Source organism: Corvus kubaryi, unplaced genomic scaffold (genome assembly GCF_017639235.1).
Source record: "Corvus kubaryi isolate FWS band 111438036 unplaced genomic scaffold, C.kubaryi_AGA036_p1.0 37334, whole genome shotgun sequence".
Classification (NCBI taxonomy): Eukaryota; Metazoa; Chordata; class Aves; order Passeriformes; family Corvidae; genus Corvus; species Corvus kubaryi.
Genome location: NW_024581108.1, coordinates 26234044 through 26261015, shown reverse-complemented (window position 1 = coordinate 26261015; position 26972 = coordinate 26234044). Strand labels below are relative to the sequence as shown.

Genomic DNA, 26972 nt, shown 5'->3' with positions numbered 1-26972 from the left:
TCAGGAATAGCCAGGTTTAGCTCATTCTGTCTGCCCAGAGAGGGGGGGATTTGCTCCTGAATCCCCTGGAATGTTCCAGGCCAGGCTGGACACTGGGGCTGGGAGCAGCCCGGGACAGTGGGAGGTGTCCCTGCCCGTGGCAGCGCTGGCACTGGATGAGCTTTAAGGTCTTTCCAACCCCAAATCGTTCTGTGAGTCTTAGAGCCCTGAAATTCTCATGACAGAGGTGGAACTGCAAGAGCTTAAGGTCCCTTCCCAAAAAAACCCCATTGCACGACTCTGCAGCTTCTGGAGCCCTGGGTCCATGGAAATGCAGTTTCAGAGGAGCTCCGAGGAAATGGTGTTTTGGGGAGAACAGAGTGGCTGGAAGAGAGGAACAGGAACAGTCTCCTCGAGCAAGCCCTTGTGTCTCAGAGAGCGGGATCGGCTCGCTCCTAACGCACCTGGTGACTCCCAGAGGGGGGGATGGAAATGCAGCCCTGGTCCGAAAGAAACCCTGCCCGGGAAGGCGGGCTGGGATTGTGAGCTGGCTGCGGGAGCTCGCTGGTAAAGGCGATCTTTTGGGTGTAAAGGTGCGCCTTTGTCTCTGTGCGAAGCACCCGGCCGTAGCGCCCTTTGTGCTGCTGTCTCCTGATTTCCTTCAACTTTTATTAAACTGTCCCTTTTCTTCAACTTTCCTTCAAATTCTAGAGTGAAGCTCGTTTTGGCAGCTGCGCGTGCGCGGATCCTTGCGCGTGCGCGGGCGGGGACGCATCACCGCTGATCCCTCCGCGGGCAGGACCGCATCACAAATAGTCCCTCCTGGCGGATCACTCCGCCTGCGCATGCGCATAATCGCTGAGCCCTCCGCGGGCGGGCCGCATCACCGCCGATCCCTCTGTTCTGAACGGGATTGTGATGTTGGCTTTTTGCACGTTCCATCATTGTTAGGAATGGATTGTGATGTTGGTTTTTTCATGGTCCTTAATGTGAGAAAAGCTTTGCCTCGGTTCTGTGATGTAATGCTGTAGAATGTCTGCAGTTTGGGTGCTCACTTTGGGAAGGATGGGGAGGGGGTCTTCGCATTCCTGAAAAATCTTATCAGAAGAAAAGAACCCGAAACCAGACGGAATGGAGCCAAGGAAAAAGATAAGACTGATAAGATGATACTCAGCAACTCCAAAGAATTAATGAATGATGCATGATGGTGATGAATAAAAGCGATGTACTTTTAAAGCCGATCTTTTGGCTGTAGAGGTGCGCCTTTGGCTCTCTGCCGAAGCAGTGAGGGCACTGGGGCCTTACTGGGAGCACTGGGAGGGCACTGGGGCCATACTGGGAGCTCTGTGAGGGCACTGGCGCCCATACTGGGAGAACTGGGAGGAGGGCACTGAGGACATACTTGGAGCACTGGGGCCATACTGGGAGCACTGGGAGGTCACTGAGGCCATACTGGGAGCACTGGGAGGGCACTGGGGCCATACTGGGAGCACTGGGAGGGCACTGAGGCCATACTGGGAGGTCACTGAGGCCATACTGAGAGCACTGGGATGTCACTGAGGCCATACTGGGTGTGCTGGGAGGGCACTGGGGCCATACTGGCAGCATGGGACCGCCGTGGGTCCACCGGTGCAGCTCTTTTAGTGACACGGGGCAGCGGCCACTCTGCAGTACCTTTTGAATATTTCTTAGACCATTGTCAGTATTTTATTCCGCTCACACTTCCCAGCCTTTCCCGTGCTGCTCTTTTTAACCAGCAGCGCTGCCCCGATGGTCCCGCGGTGCAGCTCTTTTAGTGATGAGGGGCAGCAGCCACTCCTGCTGCAGTACTATTAAAGCATTTTCGACCATTCTATTTTATTCCCTTCACAGATGCGACCTTTGCCATGACACCTTTGAAGCAGCACCCGTGCCCCAGCTGCCCCTCGGTGCAGCTCATTTTATCCTGAGGAAGTGGCTCCTCCTGCTACGGTGCTGTTATTAATTCTTAGACCATTCTCTGTATTTTATTTGTGAGCAGATATTTCTACTGCAAGGTATGAAAGAAACAACTGAACTTCTTTGCATTCCATTTCTTACATATCTCAAAGATAAGGTCAAGGACAGCTGATAGATTAAATTATGAATCATCAAAACACCCAAATTGCGTTCTTGTACTATAGGATGCTCCTGCTGAGTTTTACACAGCTTTCAATTTACAGAATACATCAACAAAGCCCTGCATTTTGAGCTTACTGTCTGGCCACAAGCTGACCTACCACTCCCATGAAGCACCGCTGTTCTACTGGAACCAGAATACGACCTAAACTGTCTTTCCTGCATACTGTCTACTCAGGGATTGCAGTAGTCCACTCATTGTCTGTCTTCCACCAATTATCCATCCTAGATGTTTTGCTATACATTCTATGTACATTTAGATAAAATTCTTCCATTCTGTTTCCATTATTCATTCTTTTTCAAACCTTAGCTCACCTTAAGATCCCTACTTTGGGACTGGAGAAGGTCTTGGATGTATCCTTTAGGATCCTTGGAGAAACTCAGCATAAAATCACGTTGTATTTTCAGCTGATTTATGGACTCAATTGTCTCATGAATCTGACAGAAAAAAAACCAAAGCAGATATTCTTTAATTTCTCCCATGCTCCAGTGACCGTCAGGTCAGCTGTTACTATCTTTGCATTCCTGGTAATGTACAAAGGTGACAATTCTACACCACAGACTTGTGCAGGCTCCTAGGGGTTTTTCAATTAAAAAAGCGGCAACTTAACTGCAATCCTGCCACTACATTTTGGTTTCACTTGCACTTATGCAATACAAGTATGTACAAGTATGTACTTCCTGCACTGAACTCCTGCATGGCACGCAGAGCTAAGCCATGTCACTGTACAATGTACGGCTTCATGTTCTTTGCCGGAATCCACTTGATTCCTTCACCTGTGGAGAGACATGCAAATCCCTTTCCCCATGTTATAAGATCATATGGTCTTTATATTTTTCCTGCTTCTAAATTCTTAATTAAAACTGGGGGGTGTTCTTTCAATTTTGCTTTTTTGTTGTTCAAGAAATATCTGTAAATGAGGGGGTCAGGCTCTTCTGCAGAGCTGTTCAAGAAATTATAAACATACAAGGCTTTATTCAACCTTCTTTGAGGTGTAGCCTGGGCTTCTCCCCCTTTCTGTTGATCTAAAATGCATTTTAAAGTTTGATGTGTTCTTTTTAGGGTACTTTTTAGCAGTTGTTTAAGATACGGTGAGCAAATACCACTGTATCTTACAGCTCTTCTTAGTTCTTTAATTTGGAAAGTGGGGATGGGAACCCACGTTTTAGGACTGTCAGGCTGTTGGCTAGCTATCACAGGCTTTAGTTAATAGACTAAGACTTTCATCTTTACAGATTTGGCGTCTTATTTCATGCCAATCTGTTAATTGAGAAGAATCTGAGCACTTTGGAGGATTTTTTGATTCAGAAGGTAGCGCTGACAAACTCTCAGACCTCGTTTTCTCTTTCTGGGTCGCAAGATCCCCGCCGCTCGCTGGCGGGACTCTGGGGCTCATTGCAAACAAATCTGGCTGCTTTTCAGGGTTTACCTGTGTTAGATTTAAAGCATCAGCTCTGGCAGAGCGGCTCTCCGTCTCCCTTGCCACTGGAGCTGCATAATTCCCACCCGTTCCCCCCCTGCTGGCGGCTTCTGAGGCGAGGCTGCGCTGCGCGGAGGGATACGGCTGGGCGGCGGCGGGATACAGCTGCACGGTGTCGGTATACGACTGCACGGTGCCGGGGGACCCCGGCGGGGGCGGTGATGGCACGGCCGATCTCCGTGGTGGCGGGCGAGGAGGCGGCGGGGCCGCGGGGGACTGGCTCCGTGACTCCGGCACGGCCGATCGAGGCGGCGACGGGCGAGGGGGCGGGGCGGAGCTGCGCGGCGGTGGCGGGGGGGGGCGCCCGGCCCGCGGCGAATATTTCCACTCACGCTGCACAAGCCAGGATGAGTTTTGCGGTTCTCTTGTCCCGGCGTGATATGGCATTAAATAATTTGATTCCCACTGAGTCCCAAAAGTCTCTGGTGTAGACTGCTTTAGAGTCAGCGATTGGGACATGGGTCACAGTCCATGCTATGAGATCTTTCAGTTCTTTTTTTGCCAATTTAGTTGGACGGGACTTAATGAGAGGTTTTAGGTGCTGATAGACATCCTTCTGTTGGGCAGACACATGCTGACCCATGACTGGATTACTCGGTGCTCACCTTTGCCGGCCTGTCGCGGCAGGTGTCTCTCGTTGAGGTCCGGTCCAGGCTCTGACCCGTCGCAGTGTCCGTCCGGCCTCCACACGCCTTCCTTTCAGGCATCTCCTCTTGTTAGCAGCTGCACACGCTTTCCTTTCAGGCGTCTCGTTTGCAGCTGCTCAGGTCACTTCGTTTCAGCGACCGACTACATGTTCACCGAGAAGTCTCCTATATGCGGAAAAATCCCTTTTTGCCCCTCTAAAACGCGGGCGCCAATTTATAGGAGAAAGTTTCACGAAGGATGTCCGGACTTCAGGCGGCTCTCTTGAAAGCTGTTTATTGCATAGGCGAAGTTACAGCATTTCAGGGAGTGGGTATCCAGAGCCAGCTCTACAGCTGCCAGCTCCAGCTGTAGGCATACCTGAAGCCACTTTCTGTTCAAGTTACAAAGCATTATATACTTTTCTTTGCAGAGTATCTTAACACATAACAACACAATACCTTTACATTTGCCTATAGCCTATCATAACTACTACCATCACCATATTATAGTCATTATTATCCAATCACAAGAGTAAGTAAGTTACAATTTAAGCTTACAGTGGAAAATTCTCAGACCTTTCTTCTTCTTGCTACATCAACATTTCTTGTTTGGCTGCCATATCTCTCTTTTTGGTGAAGACATGTTTTCTATTTACTTACGCTCTTCTTGAGACTTATTTACTTGGTGAAAAACATGTCTTTGTAGTCACATACCTTTGTCCTACTCCTAGAAATCTCCTTCCAACTCATCTCCAACCTTTGCCTTCTCAGTTACTCATCGATCACTGTTTCAGCAAAACATCTTTTATTCTATACCAAAACTTGCTTCCATTTCTACCTCATCCCCAGTTTCTACATTCACAGATCTTTCTGCCAAGCCTACATACCTGTGAAGATTTCTTACCAAACTTTCATCCTCCCCAACAGGAAAGGGAATGGGGGACTGGCTTGTGCAGAATTCACCTTTATGTGATTATGGGAGTATATGGCTCCTACCAGAACCTGCTGGAAGTAGAGAAGCACAGCCCCAAATCTCTGCACTGTGGGTGGAGTCACAGAACCTAAACTGGCACAAACCGGAACCCCAAAGTTAACCATGAGAGAACAGGCCAAAATAAAGATCACTGTCCCTATGGAAAGGCAAAAGGAATTGTCTGGGACTTGGATTGTCCCTTTAGGTGATGCTGGTTGCTGTGATTTATATAATTCCATCCGACTGCCAGAATTTCCCAGCCCAGGGGTTTTGGCTGACACAGCAGCACAAAGATCGTTCTCTGTGTGGTGGCAAGATTTGGGTTTCAGTATCGGCTTTCCTAGTTTAGATGAATTATACCTATAGCCTTGACTTCCATGCTGAATTCCTCCTGGAATAGCCTCACAGTGCCTCACAGGGAGTATTCCTGTCCCCATGCGGAACTGCCGTTTAACACCAGCTTTGTCAGAAAAGGTCCCAAGGAAGATCAGTGGGATCAGGACAAAGACAGGTTTATATTCCATAGAATTTTCTATTTATAACCCTTGTCCCCCAGCCCCACTGATGTTCTTGTGGGGGTCTTGACCAAGTTCCCTGGAATTCAGCTGATTTTCACCCACCCTGAGGTCGAGCTCCAATGGGTGTTTTAAAGCAGGAGAAGGTGGTAGCTGGGCATGCTCCCAGCCCAGAAAGCTGATTTCATTTCAGAGCCTGAGGAGTGGCCTCTGGAAGTTCTTTTCCCTGAGGAAAGGGATGCACATACCCACCTTCAGGGCACCTCAAGTCTGACTTGCCTGTTAAAACCTTCCCTAAGGTTCTGCAGTTCTGGTTGGATCCCTGAAAAACTCAAAGCTTAATCCAAACAAAACTGTATCAGACTTTAACCTTTTATTTTACAGCATCTCCAAGGGCTGTTGCTTGGGATCTAATTTTTGTGAGGTAAGATTCCCTTGGCTTTAATAACTGCTCTTGCGTGATATCCTCAGGCTGGAAAGGAAGGGATTCAGACACACCTGGGTGAGTGTGTAGGAGCTCTGAGAGGTTAGCCCTGGGAATTGCTGACTGAGCCCCTCCTCAGAGACAATGTGCTGACATTCCCTAGTCCCAGCTGGTTTCTTGGGGTATTTTTGGGGTGCTGGTGGGGTCTGTCTGGGGCGAAGCATCTCAGGGTGCCTGTTCAGAGCAGCCCACCGAGGGCAGAGCTTTATCTGTGCCCATCCAAGCACTACCTGGGCATCCCAGTGCCCATCACTGTGTTCCCATCCCTGGGATGTGTGTTTTGCAGAGGAGACCCGACTGGGAGACAGCTCCATCTTGTGCCAGATGGAAGTGCTGGCCTGGCGCTGCTCCATCCCTGGCTCCCCCAAACTGTGCCACGAGTCCTGTAGCCGGAAGGCAGCACCTTCTCGCTGCCCGGCCCACCTGGAACTGCTGGGAAGGAGTGGGACGTGGCACCGGTCCCAGGCGACCCGCCAAGGGCTCCAGTGGTGCCCGTGCCTGCGGTGCACCCCCAGGCTCAGCTGCTGCCTGGGAGCAGTTCTCCGGGACAGCCGCCTTCGGTAGCAGAAAAGGCCTAGTGGTACCTCCAGCCCCGAGCCCAAAGGCACTGGTGTTCCACACTGGAGAGGTGCTCCGGCCAGGAAGGCTTTCTGGCTGTTGGCTTTGCCACGCCATTCTCTGCCACAGCAGCAGCCTTGGCCGTCGCACTGCCCCGGCTGCAGCTCTGCTTCTGGTGCCAGCAGAGAACACAGTAGTGGAGGGTCCTGTGCTGGCCAGGACCTCTGGGAAGGGCAAGGAGCCTGTTGGGAAATGATGGCCTCTGAAGGCTGCCCTGCTGGGGGCTGGAAGGCTTGTGGAGGATAGCCGTGCAACGGGGCTGTGTGTGGCCCTCCGGTTGAGCTTCCCTGACCTCTGGACGCTGCGGAGCGTGCTGCGTGCCATGGGCAGGACACCGCAGGGTGCAGCTCATCCCCTGTAAACACAAGGACAGGAAGTGCTGGTTTGCTTTCTGCGGCTGCCAGCCTCCTCCTGCCCTGCACTCCCTGGCCAGCTGGGACACACAGAGAAAACAGTACAGCATTTTCAGTGGTCACAAATAAATGCATTTGAAGAGTTTTTACTATTACTGAATTCAGGTATTTTGGTTTGACAGAAAACCAAGACAAGACCACACAGAGTCTCCAAATCTCCAGTATGTGAAAGGAAAAATAACAGAGTAAGTGTGGCAGTGTACAGCCATTACCAATATAAGCAGTGTTAGTCAGCTTCTCAACATTGCTTTTTAGTATTTTATGGGAAAAACATTCAGCCTAAAACTTCTTATCCGTAAGCTATTGGGGGTTATAGGAGAGGGAACCTGACACTTAGTAAATTGCATAGGAACCACAGCTTAAAGTTACTCGATGTCTTCTGGCCTCACAGGATGAGGCAGAGGTATAACTGATTTCTTCTCTGTATCTCTGGAAAGAGCTTTTCTCATATCTATAGCAAAAGGAAAAAATGTTGTTATAGTAACACAGTCGTACAAAGCCATATTAAGTGACTTCTCCATTAAAATAAGGTAATTTTGAATCAAGAAAATTTCCTAGAATCATATGACTACCTCAAATTGGAAGGGACCTATAAGGATGCAACACCTTGCTCTGCACAGAACTACCTAAAACTATACTGTATGATTAGGAGCATTGTCCCGATATTCCTTGAACTTCGACGGGCTTGGTGTCATGACCATTTCCCTGGAGAGAGACCATTGCAGTTACCAACCACCCTCTCAGTGAAGAAGTTTCAAGTCCCTGTTACGGGAGGAAAGGAAGAAAGCACTGCCATTCCTTTGCGTTTACTCTTGTTTTGCAGTTGATTTTGCCAGAGATGCTACAAAATGCGTAAATGGCAAGATTAAGTTTTGTAACTGATATAATCTTAAGTAGGAAAAGTTACCTAAAGGAGGATACAAAAATCCCACTAATCAGCTATCTGAAATTGTTTCATATACCAAAAAAAAAAAAAATACTCTTACAAACAAGCCCAGGAACCCTAAACGTGAGAATTGTTCCATTCAATTTGAGACAGAACAAGAACTTACCGTAAGCATCTTCATCTGGCTCCCCACTGCTAGCTGAGTAGTACTCTAAGACTGTCCGGTACACACTGTAGCCTAGTTGCTTATACATATTTACAGCAACCTGATTTGATACTCTCACAAAGAGATCGACAAAAAATCCACCCTTTCTTTAGCAGGGGAGGAAAAAAACAAACAAACAAATAAACAAAACCACAATAAGGAATCGTACATCAATGTATTTCTAAATAACAACCCATAAATTGTAATCAAACCAAAGTGAGTCTGATGTAGTACACTAATCAAACATCTTTCACAATGTAATAACAGATACACTCCTTTACCAAGGGAAAATTCAAATATAGACACAAATTTAATTTTATTTTTGTCGCACGGCCCTTCTACACCAGTTAGTGAGTGCAGAAATTTGGACAGAAAGAACGGGACAAGATAAACACCCCCACAGGCCTAAATCCATATGATACGATTAAAAAAAAAAAAATCCATGTTTTAGATTGCTTGGATTAGGAGGAGTGGAATCGGTCACAAAATCCAGTTGCCTAACAGGAGATAGCCCCTTAACTTCACAAGGCAAATTTTTTCAAAACATGGTACTATTTTCCAATTTTACCAACCGTAGTACGGTTACCCTACCAGAATCAGTTAAGGACATTTCCCAGTGGGTTCATCTGACACTAAATTAAATTTTCTCAGGTACAAGTAACCAAACACGGAATGGCAAGTAAGCTAAGATACTCTCTGCAGTACAAAATTTGTTCAAGATTGTGCCTGAGGGTATTGCACAAAGCCCACAATTACTGAACAAGTATGTTGGAGGCCCTACAGGAAACAGTGGTGACATTTCACAAAGCTCTTTTCCTGTCAAGAAATGTTCTTTTACACAGTATCTCTACTGGAATTCAGGCCACGTACTCCTCACTCTGGCAAGTTAGCTTTCAGAAAAACTGTGAGATTTTAAACTGCTAAGCAACTTTCGTAACTCTTTTTCTCCAACTATGAGGAATTTCAGAAAATCAGAACACTACGTAAAGCCAAATTCTGCATGTAAACCAGGGACAGGTGTCTGTAGAAATATTACTTTAAAATATAAATTTAAACTAGACATACTACTCACTTTTCTGAAATTTCTTCCAGGAGCTCCATCAATTTAGCAGCCAAACCCAGACGTCGAAATTCTGGTGCAACAGAGAGAGCAGTAACATGTCCATGCCATTCTTCCCTAGCCACAGAGCCTTCGGCTTTGCCCATGACTGTGAACATACAGAGCGCATCAGCACAGCAGTGCCTTTGGAGTAATGCACTGCTCGCAGCCAGGCGACTTCACAAGAGGAATACGCCATGGATAAACAAATGTTACAATGGTCACGGTAAAGGCTCAAACAGGGGTGTCTACCTTATCACTCTATGATTCGGCGGCCACTAAAAATGTCATTTTGCTCAAATATTACAACAGTTTCTTGACTAGTGTAAAAAAACACTGAACAAGTTTGCAGATTCTTGCTTGAGGTGGCTTCTAATGCAAATTTTAAGCAATTCTCATGAGTCTTTCCCTGAACCAAAATTTAAGATCTGACTAAAATAATGGAGGAGCAGAGGGCTAGAAGCTCAAAACTACCATTCCAGCAACTACTGGGGACTTCTGGAGATTATGGGGGAATAGAGCTTGGGAAGCTTCACCAATCTGGAAACAGAAAGCTAGGGCCCTGCAAACACGACGTGTTGAAGGGGAAAAAAAAAAGAAGTGGAGGTGGGGATGGTGTTTTGGGGAGCTTCCTTCTAGTTTCTCTCCTTTCCACACTGGGCCGATCCAATGTGAGTTTATTAATGAACATTCACACATCCACAATGTGCTTTTACAGGTGTCACAGTCACTGCTAATAAGCAACTAGTGTGGTGGGTACAGAGAAATGTTCTATATAGCACGCATACTTGCAGCTTTAGTATGTCAAATACTTTATTTCTCGGGTCCCTGCAAAAAAGATTACTCTGCCCCACCCCACCTCCTGGCAGTTCTCTTTGGCATGATTTCTGAAAAACACAAATATTACACAGCAAATCAGCAAATGACATCCAGGCCCAAAGCTTTCCCTTACAGGGCAATGCAAAACGCAAACCCAGCACTTTTACTGACTCTGTGTAGGGAGCGTAGGGGCTTAATTCCAGATTACAGAAACACCCATTCACCAAATACGGGTGGATGTTACCACAGCTGCGCTAGGAACATCAAACTGGAAGCTACTGCCGTGAGTCTTGCATAATACCCTAAGACATTTAAGAAACGGGAAGATGCAACGCAACGTTCCTCTTCCATGTTGGATATTTGGTAAACGCGAAGAGTAAGAAAAGCTCCCGCGTCACAATCCCCGAAATAGGCAACGAAGGGAGACGTTACCGCCGGAACACCCGGCACTCACTGTAACCCATCAGCTCCCCGCCGGGCGCCTCGGCGACGATGAAATACTCGGGCCAGTGGGCGAGGTACTGCAAGTAGAACGGAATCCCGTACTGGGCGCTCGGTTAAGGAGCAACTGCGGCCGCCACGGCTGCGCCGCCCGCGCCCGGCCCCGCGCCCCTGCCCCGGCGGGAAGGATACGGTCTCGGTCAGCGGGTCCAGGTTGCTGTGGGGGAAGAGAGAGCGGCGCTCACCACGGGGTCGGCCCGCCCGGCCGGCGGGGCGCCCCGAGGACCCCGCGGGGTGGGGAAGCGCGCAGGGGCTCGGGGGCAGGGAGAGGGGACAGCCGGCGCTCACATGTTGTTGAATCGGAAGAGATCGTCGCACGTGAAGGCGCGGAGCGTTGTCATGATGATGGTGATCACGACGATGACGGCGAGGGTGACGGTGATGACGCTGCCCCGGAAGCGCTCCCGCGCCCAAGGGCCACTTTCGCCACGGAAAGCCGGGAGACGGGGCACCCCCACCCCCTACACAGCCCTGCCCCGCCCCGTAGAACTAGCCCGGCCCCATCTCGCCCCAGTCCTGTCTCGCCCCGCAGAACCGCCCTGGCCCGGCCCGGCCCGGCCCCGCCCCCGCCTCGCGGACCCACCCCGGCCTGGCCCCCGCCTGAGAGCTGCCGCAGCGGGCCGTGCCGAGGCGGGGGAGGCGCGGGATCCCTGACTGAGAGCAGCGGGCGGGCGGGCGGCCGGCAAGGCTGAGCCGGCCCGTAGTGGCGGGAGGCGCGGTGGGGCGGGGCCCAGCGAGGCCGCAGTACCAGGAGCGCTCTGAGCTTGTGCAGCTCCACCCCGAGCGCACACACACACTACACGTAACGCGACATGACCACACGCGGGAAAAACAACTCTGCATCTGGAAAGACGCCGCCGGACGAGGCCGGACACAGGCTGGAACTGCCGTGCCCAGCACATGCTCCTCTCAAGAGGAAAGAATCCCCCACCGGCTCTCAGCACCAAAACATGACTGATCCTGAACACCCCTCACCACTACACTGACTTAAGCAGCTCGCCCGTCCCACTTTGCAGTCTCTCCACCCCACCCCCTCAGATCACTGGCCCTTCAACTTCGCTTTCAGAGGGCTGCGTGTCAGAATCCATTCTCAAGAAGGACCTCATCAATTTAACTGGGATGCTGCTGCAATCAGCAGGCAGGTCCCTCTTAGTCATTTGCAAAAACACGGGGCTGGAGGTCATGCCAGCCAACATTGACCTCTTCCACAGAAATACTGTCCTCAGTAGTGCACAATACTCCAGTCACTTGTTCTACAGCATCTCCTGTGGCACCCAGAAAAACAAAGAAACAAGATATCAGCTATGCCCATAAGCATTCACCTACTCCACACGACCCGTGCCATTCCTCTCACCTCCATCAGTGTAATTCAAATGCTCAGCTATTTCTGAACAGAGTTACCTCTGCAAGGGACCCAGATCACTCTCCAGTTACTCTGAAGAAAGGTTTGCTCCAACGTTTGAGGCTATACTGTGGGTTTGATTTTTGTCTTCAAAAATTCTGCATGAGATACAGTGCATGGAGTTTGGGTACATGTCTTGGGAAAATGAAGGATGTCTTCCTTAACCTGGAATATGGAATCAGGAGATGCTGGCAAGGCTACGCCAGACAGAGCGTAGCAATTGGAGATCCGTCAGAGTTCGGATAATTTAAGGGTCAACATTTTGGTAGGAAGAAGTTGATTCAAGGTCTGTAGTTACGGTGCAACAGTGATGTGGGATGATAGGAAGAGACTATGCTTTTCAGGATGGTGGTGGAGGTGTGAGGGGGGATATGAAACTTGGGAAAAGGAATAGACCATTTCAAGGCTGATTCTTGGTCCTTTGCGGTGTTAGCGAATGTACGGCTTCATAATACTCTCCCACCTGAGGCATTCTTTTCCTGCAGAACTACAAGAATGATATGATGACACACCCTTAAGAGGAGAAAAAGCTCAACCATTCCCTTGACTGCCGTGACTAAGACACTCTCTCCAGTCACCCTGGACTTTGGGCTGTTTTGCTGTACTCAAGATAAAGCCTTTACTGCTGAGGTGCTCAAAGGCACTCCTGTTACTGTGACTGAAGTTGGTTCAAAAGCTGGTCATGGCTACAGCGGTCTTACTCTTATCAAATTAATTCCCAGTATTGTAGCCTAAACCAGTATTTCCTATTCAGTGAGTTTGGGTTTTTATTTTAAATGACTGACTACACATCAATATATAGTTCTGCTAGTATGAAAACTGTGCAGGCCAAATCTTGGGTGGCTATCTCTGCTGAGTGAAGAACAGGTAAAACAACTTTAGGCCTTACTTAAGCATAAGTACAGAGATTATCAAAGACTTTCTCCCTTTCACAATTACCTTTTACTGTATATTACAAGTGGAATACCATTCAGTCTCAGCTACGATGTGTGGAATGTAAATTAAAAGGCAATTTTAGCACTCCTATGAAGACAAAGGGGATTTCACCCTTCAGAGAACAAGTATTTTCCACAGCTATTTTTATTTTCAATTACACCATAATCGAGCATTGACAATTAGTGTCTTAAAAGCTACAAAAGCAGGATTTCAACCCAGCAAGAAATTTAGAATCAACTTTAAATTCAATTACAAGTCACTGTCCTACAGGGACCTTCTCTAGAATGTTTAATGTTAGCAAGTTTCACTATACATACTCAAGGTATGCTGTATTTCAAGTATCAGTGGAATTTTGTCTACAGGACTCATCAATAAATGAAGACATTCACATATTTAGAAGAATCATAATTGTGGTTTTACTGGTATCAATTACCGTGAGAAGAAGCAGCTGTTTCTCAATATAGAAAAGTGATGGCAAACTTAATAAATACTTAAGTGTGTGGTATTTAAGTGCATGGCTTAGGTAAAATTTTGTTGGTTGTTGTTTTTTTTGGGTTTTTTTGTTATTTTTTTTACTATTCTTTTAAAGTGCTTTGCATGATCTACCATCAAAAGAGGCCTGTGTGAAGGCCAGTACTGGCATGGCTGATATTGCAGGAAAAGAAAAGTTAAGCATTCACACAGTCAAACTTTAATTTGAATATTATATTTAAAAAAAAAAAAAAAAGCGCCAAGGCCCACACATTTAGATACAGATTACAAATGTTTCTAGGTATCTTAGAATACAACCAAAGAACATGTTACACTCAGGTCAGGAGAACCAGCCTGTTCTGATACAATTTATAAACTGACAAAGTCCACAGCAAAGCAATTGCTTTACTTCCATAATGTAAACACATCTGAAAGAAGAATATGCTGACAGTTTCACAGATGAGATTATAAATCAGTAAAACCAAAGCAACTGGTCATGTAAACCTTTTGTCTCCACAAGGCTTAGCTTACAAGCTCAGGCTGTACATTTATTCTTCGAAGGACATCTTCTGGCATACAAAAGACAGGATTGACGGCCTTAATTTGTTCTTCTCCTAGTAAAGATAGTCCAGCAATTCCAAATAAGGTGTGAAATGGATCAACCTGGGAGAAAAAAGAAAGCTTGTGTTTGTTTCCAAAAGTTAATCAGTTTTTCACTTGTACGGAATGAAACTTTTGTTTGCCAGCAGGAGAACTGAAAATCTCCATGGCTGGGGAAGACAATACAACTGAACAAACTTTCATTTGTGCTAACATGTGTTGACAGGCAAGACAATATCCATAGCAGGCTTTTACAATACTACAATTTACTCAGGAATGCTTATCAATTATCTGCTGCTAAGACGATTTTCAACTCTGAGTTAGACAGAAAGCACTCACATGTGTCTATTAGCATGTGATATCACAGAGTGGTAGAAGCGAAGATAATTAACACTTTAAAAGTAAACTGGATCATCTACAGGTACCACTTCCATAAATTCCCCATTTGTTCTTCAGAAACATCATAATGCTCTTTAATGGTCTCCAAATACAGAGCTATGCTGTAAAACCTTGAGAGGGAAGCTGCAACCTATTTTGCTAGAAAACCTCCCAGAACTATAAATAAAAACACCCCTCCCAACCTCTACTGCTAAAACCACGTGACCACCACCTCCTCCCAAACGAACAGATGTAAAAACAACCCAAACACAAAATCCCCCAAAACAACAAGGTCTGTTAGGAATGAGTTTCTGCAGGAACAAAGCAAAAACCTGGGCATCAGCATTTCTACAGGAGTAGAAATTTCTACACTTCAGCAATTGAAGACAGGTAAAAATCATACAAAATGACTGCTAATATAACACGGAAAAATTCTCCCAAAGGTGCTCTCATTAGATATAGAGAAAAGGCTCTGCAGAGCTGCTCTTTAAGAAGATACAAATATTTCAGTACTTAAAGCCAGGAAAACATTTAGACTAAGTGCTGGGCTTTTCTTGGAGAATGCTGAAAAGGGAAAACGTCTTCCTGTAAGCGCCTTAAAAATACAAAACTCTTCATATCTTAAGAACACAAAAACACTTTCCAAATGACAGATAGGAGTTAACAGATTTCTCCCCCAACTGGGAACAAAGCAGTGGTTTACAAAAAAATAAAAAGTTACTGTATTTTTTAACGCATTTCTGGAGAAGGGAGCAGACACGGGCAGCCCCCACAATAAAAACAGCTAATACCTCCCCAGACCGTTAACAAATAAGCCAAGTGTTCTATAGGAATTGCAATGAAGTCTCATAATACCTTTTATTTTATCTGTCCAGCACTCTTGGAAGATATGAACTTTATCTGCCATTTCACTGGGACAATCTCAATTACTTCCAGTTGAGATCAGAGAGAACAGACTGGCTAAATGGTAACTGCTCTCTCAACAAGCAAAAAATCCATACCACCAGCCTCTTGACGATGTTATCACAAAAGCTTCTTCCTCCCTCATCTAGAAAAATGCCAGCTAGAAGATGTATTCAGTGGCTGGAGTGGCAAAGAATGAAAATTAATGTATAGGGATTCTTAATAAAAACTTATGATTTATTTAGAACAGACAAAACCACCAAGAGAGTTGAAGACTACTTCAACTGCACCAGACTTTAGCTTGCAGATCATGTCACAAAACAAAATAATAAACCCAAAAAACCCACCATCAAAGGCAGTGTTTTTACACAGATCTTCCAAATGCTCTTGTGAGAAATGGTCTGTGTTGCATGTGTTACGGGAACCAAACCAGATTTTGTAAGGAATGGCAACTGACTTCACTGGGTCATACAAGTGCATTGTACAGTATGTGCTCCCCAAGTATGCCTTCAATGGCAGTTCTACCCTCTTCTTCCTTCAGAGTAAACTGCAGCCTCTGCAAAACCCACCTGAACCGTGAGTTGAGTTACACTCAAACAAAAGCTGAAATTTCCTGTTGAAATTTTCACGTGTATTTTATTTAGAAAAAATATTACTTACCATATCTCCTGGTCTGTCAGCAAACCCTCCAGTCTCCTCATCCTGGCAAGCCAAAATAAAGCAGCGCAGTTTCTCTCTGTCAATCCACTGTATCCTACCAATCATCTTCAAAGAAGCAAGCACCCACCACGAATAACATACATCAGGTAACTGGCAAGCAGAGAGGCAGATTAATATTTGATTTTGTTTTAAACCTAACATTGCAAATTTTACTGGTAATTCTGCACATTACCAGGTGTGCTGTCATAATACTGTTGCAGAGACACAACATTTAAGAATGTCTCTGGAGTAAATGAGTTTCTTGACAGAGTCTCCTTTCAGCAGGCTTCTGTTTTCAGGAAGGGAAACTTCCTGAAAACTTCTTCCCTTCTTCAAGAAACAAGACCACAAGAATGTGATTTTTAAAGACTTCACCTTCTGTGAGAGAGGCTGAAAAACCACAGCGCTTTTTTCAGGAGGAAATACAAAGAAGTTCGTATCAACTATTTGTATTTTTGGGGGGAGGGGGGCAGCAGGGGAATCTGTTAGTTGTGACTATCCATTTGCCACAGATTATTCTAGGTTCCTAGTGTGATGTGGAACACTATGACACTCGGGATTTATATCCAGTAAAACAGTAATTTTTATACAAATCCTATAGAAAAGATCCTTCCCGAAGTCAGAAAATATTAAAGACCCAGTTTAACAGGATAATGGTTCAAGCGGTCACCAAGACATCCTTCAGTATGTGTACTTCGCTACACTGAGGACTCAAACGAAGCATAGCTAAGGACTGTGTGACAAGTGCTAGTATCAAAATAAAGAATCAAGATGAAGGACTGACTTCTTTGAAAAGGTTACTAAGTACTTTATAGAAGTCCTGACATTTTGCAGAAGTAGTTCAGCTTTAGAAAAAACAATCGCTACTGAGGTTTGAACAAAGAAAAGCAGCCACACAATACCTTCTCTGGTCGTCCATTGAGACCTCCAGAAGGTAATTGACGTTCACAAAGCCACCAACCCAGCAAGTCAACATTTACTTGATGCAGCTGGTCTGTTATAGCCAGAAATCCTGTGCAACAATAGATCTAAAATTACAGACATAAATTTTTTGTGTATTTAAAAACTAAGTATAGTTTAGCAGACTAAAAGCAGGAAGATCTCAAAACAGCAATACGGTCACGTAAACAATGCAAAGTAAGCGCGCACACATATCAACTTTTAGTTTCAATGACTTTTCCTTCAGAAAAGTATGTTATTGTTACAGTCGCTTTTGTACAAAAGTACCAGTAACACAATTTATTTACATAGCAGTAGTATTTTACTAATATAAGACACTAATAAAAGGTGTGGAAAGTGATCCTAGGAGATCTGACAGAGCCATATAATGTTGTTTTAAAAACACAGATTCTCAAGCCACAGTAGTCAAACTGACTGCTGCAGGCTGGATATGGCCTTTATCAAAATTCTGTGTTCAGTCTATGGTTTGCTCCCATACCTGCCTTTTACCCTAATGCTTGCAGAGAGTAAACTAAAGACCAAATGAATTCCCCAGCAGAAACAGGCTAACCCAGATCATTAACTACCTTGGCAATTCCACATATATTCAGTCATGTCACGCTTACTTTCAAAGTGCCATATAATACATCTGCATTGATTAATCCCCTTTTAATAATTAACTTAAAAATTAACTTTTTTTTTCTGGGAGATAACATTTACAGTGCAAGAGCATACTTCGGTCACATTTCACGTGGTCACTAAGAAAGCAGCGAAGCACAAAAAGCCAAGAATCATCAAATCACTAAAGTTGGAAAAGACCTCTAAAATCGTCAAGTCCAACCTTTAACCTCATAGCACCTAATACTACTAAACTGTATCACAAAGTTCCACATCTACTCATTTTTTGAACACTTCCAGGGATGGAGACTCTACCACTTTCCTAGGGAGCCTGTTCCAATGCTTAACCATTCCTCAGTGAAGAAATTTTTCCCAATATCCAACCTGGATCTCCTGCAGTGCAACTTGAGGCCATTTTCCCTTGTCCTGTTACTAACTGAGTGGGAGAAGAGGCCGACCCCCACCTTGCCACAACCTCCTTTCAGGTAGTTGTACAACAGTGAAGTCTCTCCTGAACATTCTTTTCTCAGGACTAAACACTCCAGTACCCTCACGCTGCTCCTCACAGGCCTTATGTTCCAGACCCTTCACCAGCTCTATTACCCTTCTCTAGACATGCTCCAGCACCATCGTGTTCTTTTTGAAGTGACAGGCCCAAAACTGCCCTCAGGATTGGAGGTGCCCCAGCGATGGCCAGCACAGGGGACAGCAACTGCCCAGGTCTAGTGGCCACGCTGTGGCTGGTACAGCCGAGGTGCCACTGGCCTTCTTGCCCACCTGGGCACACCTGGGCTGATGTTCAGCTCCTGTTGACCAGCACTCCTAGGTCCTTTGCTGCTGGACAGCTTTCCAGCCACTCTTCCCCAAACCTGGAGCATTCCAGGGGGTTGTTGTGACACAAGCGCAGGACCCGGCACTTGGCCTTGTTGAACATCACACAGTTGGGCGGTGGCCGATGGATCCAGCCTGTCCAGGCCCCTCTGCAGAGCCTTCTGCCCTCACAAGAATCAACACTCTCACACAAACTGGTCCTTCCTGTGAACTTACTGAGGATGCACTTGATTTCTTTGTCCAGACCACTGATGAGGGTATCAAACAGGACTGGCCCCAAAACTGAGCCCTGGAATATTCCACTCGTGACCCTTCACCAACTGGATTTAACATCATTCCCCACTGCTCTCTGGGTCCGGCCACACAGCCCGTTTTTCACCCAACTGCACCTGTCCAAGCCATGGGCTGCAGCTTCTCTGGGAGAATACTGTGGGAAAGCGTGTCAAAGGCTTTACTCAGGTCTAGGTAGACATATCCACTGCCTTTCTCTCATCCACCAGGCAGGTTGCCCAGTCATAAAAGGAGATCAGGTTTGGCAACATTCCCAGGAAACTACTGAACTTCCATGGAGGTGAAAGAGATAGCTTTTTAAGGAGTATGTGAATAAGCACAACAGAGCTAATCCTCACAGGAAATGCCAGCTGCAACCAGAGTAGGGTTCAGCTATTGAACGACTTCCTTGAACACCAGAATATGGTCCAGCCATTTAGACTATATGGGCAATGCTACTGTACATGAAACTATAAGGTAAGTACATGTAACAGATTTAACTTTTTTTTCCTGATTTTAAACAAAGAAGGGGCAGGAAACCCAACACTTGTCAACAAAACGCCTCCAGTATTTTCATGTGATGAGGTGAATCCTGACTGTGGCATTACTCACCATAATTATGCAAAATAAACAGGTAACTGCAACAGCATTCAAAGTTGATTTTTTTCACACATTGAGGCTAAGTGCAATAAACTCTTCCACGAAAAGAAATAAATATAGGAAAGGTAAATTTAAAATTAAAATTATTTAAATTATTTAAATTTCCTGTTAAGATTGTCTTCCTCAGGAGATCCCTTAATTTGTTCTAATTATACTACTGCATTTTCTTCTCAAGTAGATTTTACTGAGCATTTTTCAGAATTCACTGTCACCAGTAACACTAGTAACTAATGACTAGAGCTGATAAATATTCCCATTACTAAGTTAGGTATGTCATCTTAAAACTGACTTTCCTCAAAAAATTAAGTAATGCTTGACAGGATTCTTGGTTCATTTTTATTTGGGTTCATTGGCTGATAAATCTCAAACATGCTATACGATTGATCTTTATGTCTCATTATGATCTGTGTCAGATAAATCTTGTCCACTGTCCCTTGATACCCATCTCAAATTCTCTAAAAACCCTCAGGCTAGCAATTTCAACATCACTATGCAAAGACTGAAATAGAGTCCTAAAAGTTATTCCATTATGATCTTTTTTTCTACCTAGACTAAACTCTCAAGTCTCGACCCACCTTCTCAGATTAGGTTACATATCTGTTCATTTATTTTAACTGAGACACTAGAATCAGGCATTTGGGAAACAAGAGGTACATCACCTGTCATCACTGATACGTGTTGTAAAGAAACATTTATAGGCAGCATGTGATGCTTGCTAATTGAAAATATTTCCCTACAAAGAGAAACTCACCTGTCCTGCATGTGATTCAGAACCGGGTCTACAACCAAATCCTCCATCAAAGTTCATACAGGACAAAACGAATTCTACTGCTTTTCCCACATCAATAGCATCCAGCTTTCCCTGCAAGTCAGAAAATAACTAATGCACTTGATATTCTACCAAACTCATCTTCTACAGAAACTTCAGCAGTACCAAAGAGCAGTACTAATCGATTCCCTACTTGTGCAAGTGATGGTTTAGGACTTACTTACCAGAAGTGCAAGAGTTGCTGCAGCGCAGAAAGAGAACCTTGTATCTATTTCTCCTATAATGTAGGGGGTAAGGAATGACATAAAGATTATTTTTTCAACAAACATACATTTAAATCACTACTGAAAGTATGGAACAAAATGTGAAAATCCTAGGTTCTACACAGAAAACCAAAAATCAGCTAAAAAAATTCCCCCCATAAAATTTAATTTTCCAACTTACCAATTATTCCCCCAGTAATTTAGAAAATGTACCTTACTATTTAAGTGATGTTTTAGTATGCATAAAAGTCAACAACTCATTTAGAGCTGGACAGCTACATATCCAAATCAATTCAACTAGCGGTAATTTACAAAAAACTGTATAATTTTGGATTTTATCTGTAGTCCTCTACAGATCATTGCAGAGCAACGGAAATAATGCAAAAATAATCAGACAACTCTTACTCTCCCTTAAATCCAGGCAAAAGTAGAAGCCATTTCTTGTTTTACAGGAAAACTAATTAAAAGTTACAAGGTTTCTTTTGCATATTTGTACCTGGAAGAAAAACCAAAGCTCCTACACCTGTAACAGAATGATTGCTCGTCAAGTCCAATGTAACTCTTGTAGCACAAACTCCAAGCAATTAATACTTGAAGTCACAATTTTAAATTGAACTGAGCTGCAAACATTCATTCTTTTGGTCAAACTTACTCAAGACTTCTCTTCTTAAGAAATTCACCAGCTGAAACACATAAACCAACAATCTGCTGCTCTGTCCTACATCAGGTATTGCACTCCTTCAGCTGCACCTCTCAGAAATAATGCCAAGCCATTGTGCAATCAGTACACTTGTGACAATACTTCAACAAAAAGGATGCGGCACTTGTGACAATACTTCAACAAAAAGGATGCAGCAAGCTATGAACCAATTTAACGCATAGCATATAATCTACCTTTACAGTAGCATACATATACTGGTAAGATCTCAATTGCTGAATTTTACCCAGACAAGAACATGAGTGATATGCAATAGATTTTATTAAAATTTAGGTCTTCCATGGTGATAAATACTTTTAGAGTGACTAAATATTTACGCCACAGCTTAAAAATGCCATGTTTGTTCATAAAGAATTTGTATGCAGAAACAAAATTAGTATTAACAGAAGTTCATGAGTACAAACACAGTTTTTCTCGCTCCCACAGTGAAAAATCCTTTCACAGTTGACATGAATATGGATCATTACTGACTACCATCAAATACCAAGTATAAAATGTTCCTTATGAAACAGCGTATCTAGTATATCCAAATACTGTTAAGTTACAAATGCCCAAAAGTTTTCTTCTTTAAGAACTGGACACTTTATTCTAATACAAGAATGGAACTGAAGTTTAGAATATTTATGAAAGGAATGAAACATAATTCTGTCCTTCACAAACCCTTCTTTTTCATGACTCAGAAAATACAAGTGTTCACATACAATACATATACAAAAAGACCATCCAAGGAAACTTAAGTTTACAGACTTACACAAGTCAACCTAGACACTACATTTAAAAGAACTAAAAATTACCCCATTCGTCTCCAGCAAATGATCCGTCTTCTTTTTGCAAGCTCTGTATATATTCAACAATTTTATTTACATCAACTACATGGAGACTATCATATAAGATAAGAATCTGGGGGGAAAAAAATGACACAGTAACAATTAAAGAGAAGCAAAATTTAATTTTTTTTTTTTAACCAAAAAAATAGTGGATTTATAAAAGATGTGATTTAATTCACTCTGAATACTATTTGGTATGGTTTATTAAAAAAACCCTTTTTTTCACTTTAGTAGTTAATCCCTGCACTGTAGATTACCTCTATCTAAAAACTTTAACAAATTCTCAAAGGAAAATACAGACAATTCAAACTGGAACTCTTTCATGCTTTGTTACTTTCCAATGTTGAGGTCTCCTTTCAAAAGCATAACCAGGTTTATTCGTTTTATCTTAGCAATACGTAGAACAAAGATTTGATTATGGTTAATATTGTAACGGGACAATGACATCTTAGACGTGCCAATTTTTTGTTTTGCACTGCGGCTACTTGGATATGTGTATGTTAAGCTGCTAGTTACTAATTCCACTTACAGTGCAAACTTGTCAACAATTATTAATTTCAAATTATTAGATTTTTATTTACATTCACTTTTAAAATATAACTAATAGAACCAAAATGCAACAATTTAAGAAAAAGTATGAACAATATGATTATATACCAAATATACAGTGAATATATTCTGGAAGAAAAGATAAAGGTTATAGTAGGGAATACAATTTTCCAAACCAGCACTGATTTAAACCAGCAAACCTGTAGGACACAATGTTGTGTGAAAATAACAATACTGTTTCTGCGCCTCATCTGACTTCATGTTTTTACTTCCAACTTGCATAATAGGTAAAGAGTAATTAGGAATTTATTATTTACAACCAAATGAAAAAAAAAAATCCCAGTTGAAACTAAGCAATATTATAGTGCCAATCCTGAAAAACACTGGACATTATGACTTTAAACCTCGTTAGCTGGAATCTTTCAATTGTTAGATAAAATTTAAGTCTTACGGAAAATTCCAAAAAAAGAATGTACAACTCCAACAGAAAATATATTATCACAGCATGCACCTTAAATGCAAATCTGAACAAATTACTATTAACTGTGATCACAAGAACATATGACCAGACCCTTTAAACATCCTGGATATGTGGATAGGACTAAACAGTTTGTTCACTAACACCATGCATACTCAGTACGATATGCTGGTTAAGTTTACCACAAAAATTTTACATCAGCATTTGCGAACACTTTTTCAGTCTGCACAACTAGAGCTCAATTCAGTTAACATGAAAACATCTCCTGGTAATATCAAGTATATATTTAAGAACTAACATCTCTAATACGTTAAGTAACGACCTCAAATTGTACCCCCTTATACTGAACTAGAATTTGTGAAAGGAGTTGGATTGGACAGTTTGGAAAAGTTCAGACATCACAGCCTAAAGAAACTTTAGTTTCCTGGTTCTCAAGAGTATTCAGAGTAATTCCAGTGCTAAAGTGGTAATAAAAATCAACCTTAGAGTATTCCGTCCTACCTAAGGGGTTCAAACCCAGTATCTTAAATCTAGCATCGTTTCTGCCTAAAAAACTATTCCGTATTATTTATTTGTAATGCCATTAAAATACTTCATCCGCAAGATTGAATGAGAGAGGCGCGCTGCAAGCAATCAAGCGAATTGTTTGGAAGTGTTTGAGCCTTTTCGGTACTTTTTCACACAATGGTTTGCACGAGCAGAACAAACCAAAACAAAAACCAGAACAAAACAAGGGCACAAGCAATAGTGAGAAAATAAGTCTATAGTGGAGATTAGTTGCACTGAAAAAATAAGATTGAGAGTTACTTCTTATCAGGGGGAGTGTATGCACCAAATAAATAAATAAAATGCTCAACAGACTAGTATCATTTTTAAATTATACTCCCTAAAAAAACCCAGATAAAAATAAAATCAAAATTTTGCTCTTATTCCGGTCATATGTATCTTTCACCTCAATGTACGCTAAGAAGAATTTAAAAAATCAAAAATTATCTACAAAATGTTCTGGAAAAACCTGTAGCCAAGGAGTATTTCACGATAACTTACAAAATTGCTAACAGAATGCAATAGCCATTGACTGACCATTAAAAGTAAAACATTCCCAAATACAACAACTTTTAGAAAGTGATACAGATAATCCTAAAGTTTTGTCCATTCGATTTTTTTAATAAGATAATGAAATAATTTTTGCCATGGGCTTCCAACAGTAACTGGTTCATAAATCTGCAATCATCAAAATCTTACTCACAAACACTTTTTTCTAAAACTACCCTACTACACTTACCTGGACAGCACTGAGGGTATACAGAAGATGAGGATCATGGCCTATGCTGGCACTTATTCCACCACATTCATGTTGACACGATTTAATGAATGACAGAATTTCTTCTTTGTTCATTCGGTGCAGCTGCCCCATGAGATCCATTGCTGTCAGTCCCCAGTACACACCACTCATTCTCAAATACTCCGACATGCAGTATTCCTAAACAGTGCATTATTTTAGCTCTTGATCAGATAAGCACACCATCAATACAGATCAATGAAAATACATTAGTTAACTTTGACAGTTTCTAGTTAGTCAACCATCTTCCGTCCGTTTAGCAACTATGCATCAGCCACTCACAGATATTCTGTACATCATGCACACGTGTATATACACACATATATACAGGAAAATGCACACGTATATACCTACACACACCACCCTCCCTTCCTGTATTTTTCTAGTTCAAAGCATCAAGCTCATCAAATTAGGCACAAACAAGTAGTTGGGCGCCAATTCACTTCAGAACGCTTATTATCTTGGCATTCAAAGAACCCCTCAAACTGCCACCCCAACTAGTCCCAAAAAATAACAAGTCTATTATTTCCAAGTGCCGAAACTCTCACAATCTGAAGTTGCACCAGGAAGTAAAATTTTAGATTGAATTCTCTTACATTGATTACATCACCTACACTACATAAACGTTATTTTTTTATATGCAGTACAATCAAAAGCAACAGTGCTTGGCGTGCTTTTGTGAACAATAAAGATAACCGCAACTTTTCTTCACATAAGCAGTTATTGACAACTTCCACCTACTGGAAGCAGAATCCCATTGTTGTGGACTACATCCAATCACGACTATAAAATTGATATTAGTTGTCCCATCAAAAGAATAACATGCAAATGCAACTCTACTTGTGCATTCTAGTGGATGAAGAAGCTAGTAGCTTTTTTCTCAGGTCTCAGAGTAATTATAGAGCTAAAATGATAATCTTCAAATTTATACTCAGATAATACATGCCAAAACTCATCACAGACCTAGAGAAATTAACAAATACATCTTTATTTTATACTTTGGATTGCGGGGTAAAAAACAATTAGCTTGTCAACATTAATCTAATCCTTAACTCTGAGCCAATAAATAAAAGCTATTAATACTCTCTGTAACAAACTGATACCTACATAATCATCTTTCTTTGTTCCATATGAAGCTATATAGTCCGCATGTTTTTCTGAAAGTAATGTGCTTGGGGCATCGGGTTTTATTACAACATCCTTTTGCGGTGTCCCCTGTAAAAAGCACCAACAAGTCAGTTGCAATGTCAGGACAAAATGCTTTAGCAACTTGGCATAATTTAGTCAACACCCGTGACCGTGACTCTGGGAAAAAACATCTCTCCAAGTCTTCTGAGCCTAGGTCAGGTTGCGTATCTCACGCCATCACTGTTCAGCCTGGCTAAACCTTTCCCCGGGAAAGGCTGCGAACCAAACCTTGCAATAAATCTAAGAAAGAACCCCAACTCGCCAGGAATAACCTGAAGCGCCGGACACAGGAGCCCTTTCCCGGGCTCGGCCCTGCCGCCCAATGCCCCCCCGGCCCCGCGGGGCCCGGCCCTGCCCGCGCCTCCCGGGGCCGCTGCGCAGCTGGAAAGGCGAGCGCCACCCCGTCCGCCCGAGCGGACCCAGCGCGACTCGCGGTCCCCCAAGGCCCATACAGCCGCGCGCTAGAAAACAACGCCTTCCCGCAGGCGAGAGAGCCGCAACACGCCGCGGGCCCCGATACCCACCATGTTCACGGCAGGCACAGGAAGAGGCAAAGCGGAAGGCAGCGGAAGGCAGCGGAAGGCAGCGGCCGGCGCGGCCTCGCTGTCCCCGCCCCGGACCCGCTCGGGCCCCGCCCGCCGGCGGCTGCGCAGAACCGGACGGCGCTGCTCGCCACGCGTCCGCGGCCCGACGCTGTACCCTTCAGGGGCCGGTAGCGGCAGTGGCGTTCTGACTTGCTGCAGCTAAAGTCTATTCTGAAACAGATAGTAAATTTAAAGTACACTAACTACAGCTGTGCACTTTCTTGCATCACAGCAAACAGGACAGCATTCAGAAATAACTTCGGTTTCCTTCCTCAGCTCTACGGAAAAGCAAATCCAAGAATTTAGTCACAGGTAAAACGGATAAAGATAACTGCCCCTTTGCTCAAAACTGTCTCTTTTGCTTCCTAATTAAAACTGTCTTGGGTGATTATGCTCATGATTACCAACTCTTGATGCTGGCACATGTTCCCCTTGAAGTATACCAGGCAGGAACATCAAACAAGAAGTAGTATGTATAATGCTGGGTTGCATAGGACAGTCAAAAATAAGATCTATTTCTTGCATACGTCAAATACTAAGCAAAGATGTTGCATTATGGGTCTTCCTGGAGGTAAGCCAGTAATTTATAGGGATTAAACACTTTAAAGAACTAACTTCCCAGGTACCCTACCCAAGAAGTAAGGATGGCTGAACTTATACCTGATGATAGTACCATCCAGCACTAAGTTCAGATGAGACATAAAAGAGACCAGACAGAGGCAGGGATATTTTGGAGGGAAATTGGAAATGAATTAATAGAATTATTGAGGTTTGAAGATACCTCTTGAAAT

The 26972-nt window shown here is 43.7% G+C and overlaps 3 protein-coding genes and 1 non-coding gene across 6 annotated transcripts; all 4 read right to left on the bottom strand.

Annotated features, from left to right (window-relative positions):
* Positions 1–1689: 1689 nt before the first annotated feature.
* On the bottom strand, positions 1690–4547 carry LOC121665985 (sulfated surface glycoprotein 185-like). 3 transcript variants are annotated; one of them, XM_042031030.1, is made up of 2 exons: positions 3567–4547; positions 1690–2574 (listed from the first exon to the last, which is right to left on the bottom strand). In XM_042031030.1, the coding sequence occupies exons 1-2, from the start codon at positions 4074–4076 to the stop codon at positions 2443–2445; spliced, it is 642 nt and encodes a 213-aa protein (XP_041886964.1). In that variant the 5' UTR covers positions 4077–4547; the 3' UTR covers positions 1690–2442. The 3 variants fall into 3 exon arrangements, with proteins under 3 accessions (XP_041886964.1, XP_041886965.1, XP_041886966.1); XM_042031031.1 differs by lacking the exon at positions 1690–2574 and adding an exon at positions 2601–2935; XM_042031032.1 differs by lacking the exon at positions 1690–2574 and adding an exon at positions 2601–2913.
* Positions 4548–7295: 2748 nt separating this feature from the next.
* NAA20 (N-alpha-acetyltransferase 20, NatB catalytic subunit) lies at positions 7296–11231 on the bottom strand. The gene is made up of 6 exons (XM_042031029.1): positions 11045–11231; positions 10889–10913; positions 10710–10800; positions 9410–9545; positions 8299–8444; positions 7296–7697 (listed from the first exon to the last, which is right to left on the bottom strand). The coding sequence occupies exons 1-6, from the start codon at positions 11095–11097 to the stop codon at positions 7612–7614; spliced, it is 537 nt and encodes a 178-aa protein (XP_041886963.1). The 5' UTR covers positions 11098–11231; the 3' UTR covers positions 7296–7611.
* Positions 11232–13220: 1989 nt separating this feature from the next.
* On the bottom strand, positions 13221–26307 carry RABGGTB (Rab geranylgeranyltransferase subunit beta). Its single transcript, XM_042031028.1, has 9 exons — positions 26122–26307; positions 25517–25624; positions 24353–24550; positions 22008–22113; positions 20457–20509; positions 20215–20325; positions 17048–17173; positions 16107–16256; positions 13221–14228 (listed from the first exon to the last, which is right to left on the bottom strand). The coding sequence occupies exons 1-9, from the start codon at positions 26122–26124 to the stop codon at positions 14088–14090; spliced, it is 996 nt and encodes a 331-aa protein (XP_041886962.1). The 5' UTR covers positions 26125–26307; the 3' UTR covers positions 13221–14087.
* Positions 25291–25373, bottom strand: LOC121666036. The gene has a single exon (XR_006016550.1). It is a non-coding gene; the product is annotated as a small nucleolar RNA SNORD45 (small nucleolar RNA).
* Positions 26308–26972: the final 665 nt, after the last annotated feature.

Excerpts from the sequence above, each read along its gene's own strand:
- RABGGTB (XM_042031028.1), bottom strand. Across the intron at positions 24,551-25,516 it reads GAACAAAGAAAGATGATTAT|GAATACTGCATGTCGGAGTA; the intron begins GTAGGTATCAGT and ends TGCACTGTTTAG. Across the intron at positions 14,229-16,106 it reads CTGACAGACCAGGAGATATG|GTTGATCCATTTCACACCTT; the intron begins GTAAGTAATATT and ends TTTTTCTCCCAG.
- LOC121665985 (XM_042031030.1), bottom strand. The coding sequence starts at position 4,076 with ATGTCCCAATCGCTGACTCTAAAGCAGTCTACACCAGAGACTTTTGGG. Across the intron at positions 2,575-3,566 it reads ATGCTTTAAATCTAACACAG|ATTCATGAGACAATTGAGTC; the intron begins GTAAACCCTGAA and ends TTTTTCTGTCAG.
- NAA20 (XM_042031029.1), bottom strand. The coding sequence starts at position 11,097 with ATGACAACGCTCCGCGCCTTCACGTGCGACGATCTCTTCCGATTCAAC. Across the intron at positions 10,801-10,888 it reads TGGACCCGCTGACCGAGACC|TACGGGATTCCGTTCTACTT; the intron begins GTATCCTTCCCG and ends CCGAGCGCCCAG. Across the intron at positions 9,546-10,709 it reads CGGGGAGCTGATGGGTTACA|TCATGGGCAAAGCCGAAGGC; the intron begins GTGAGTGCCGGG and ends GTATGTTCACAG.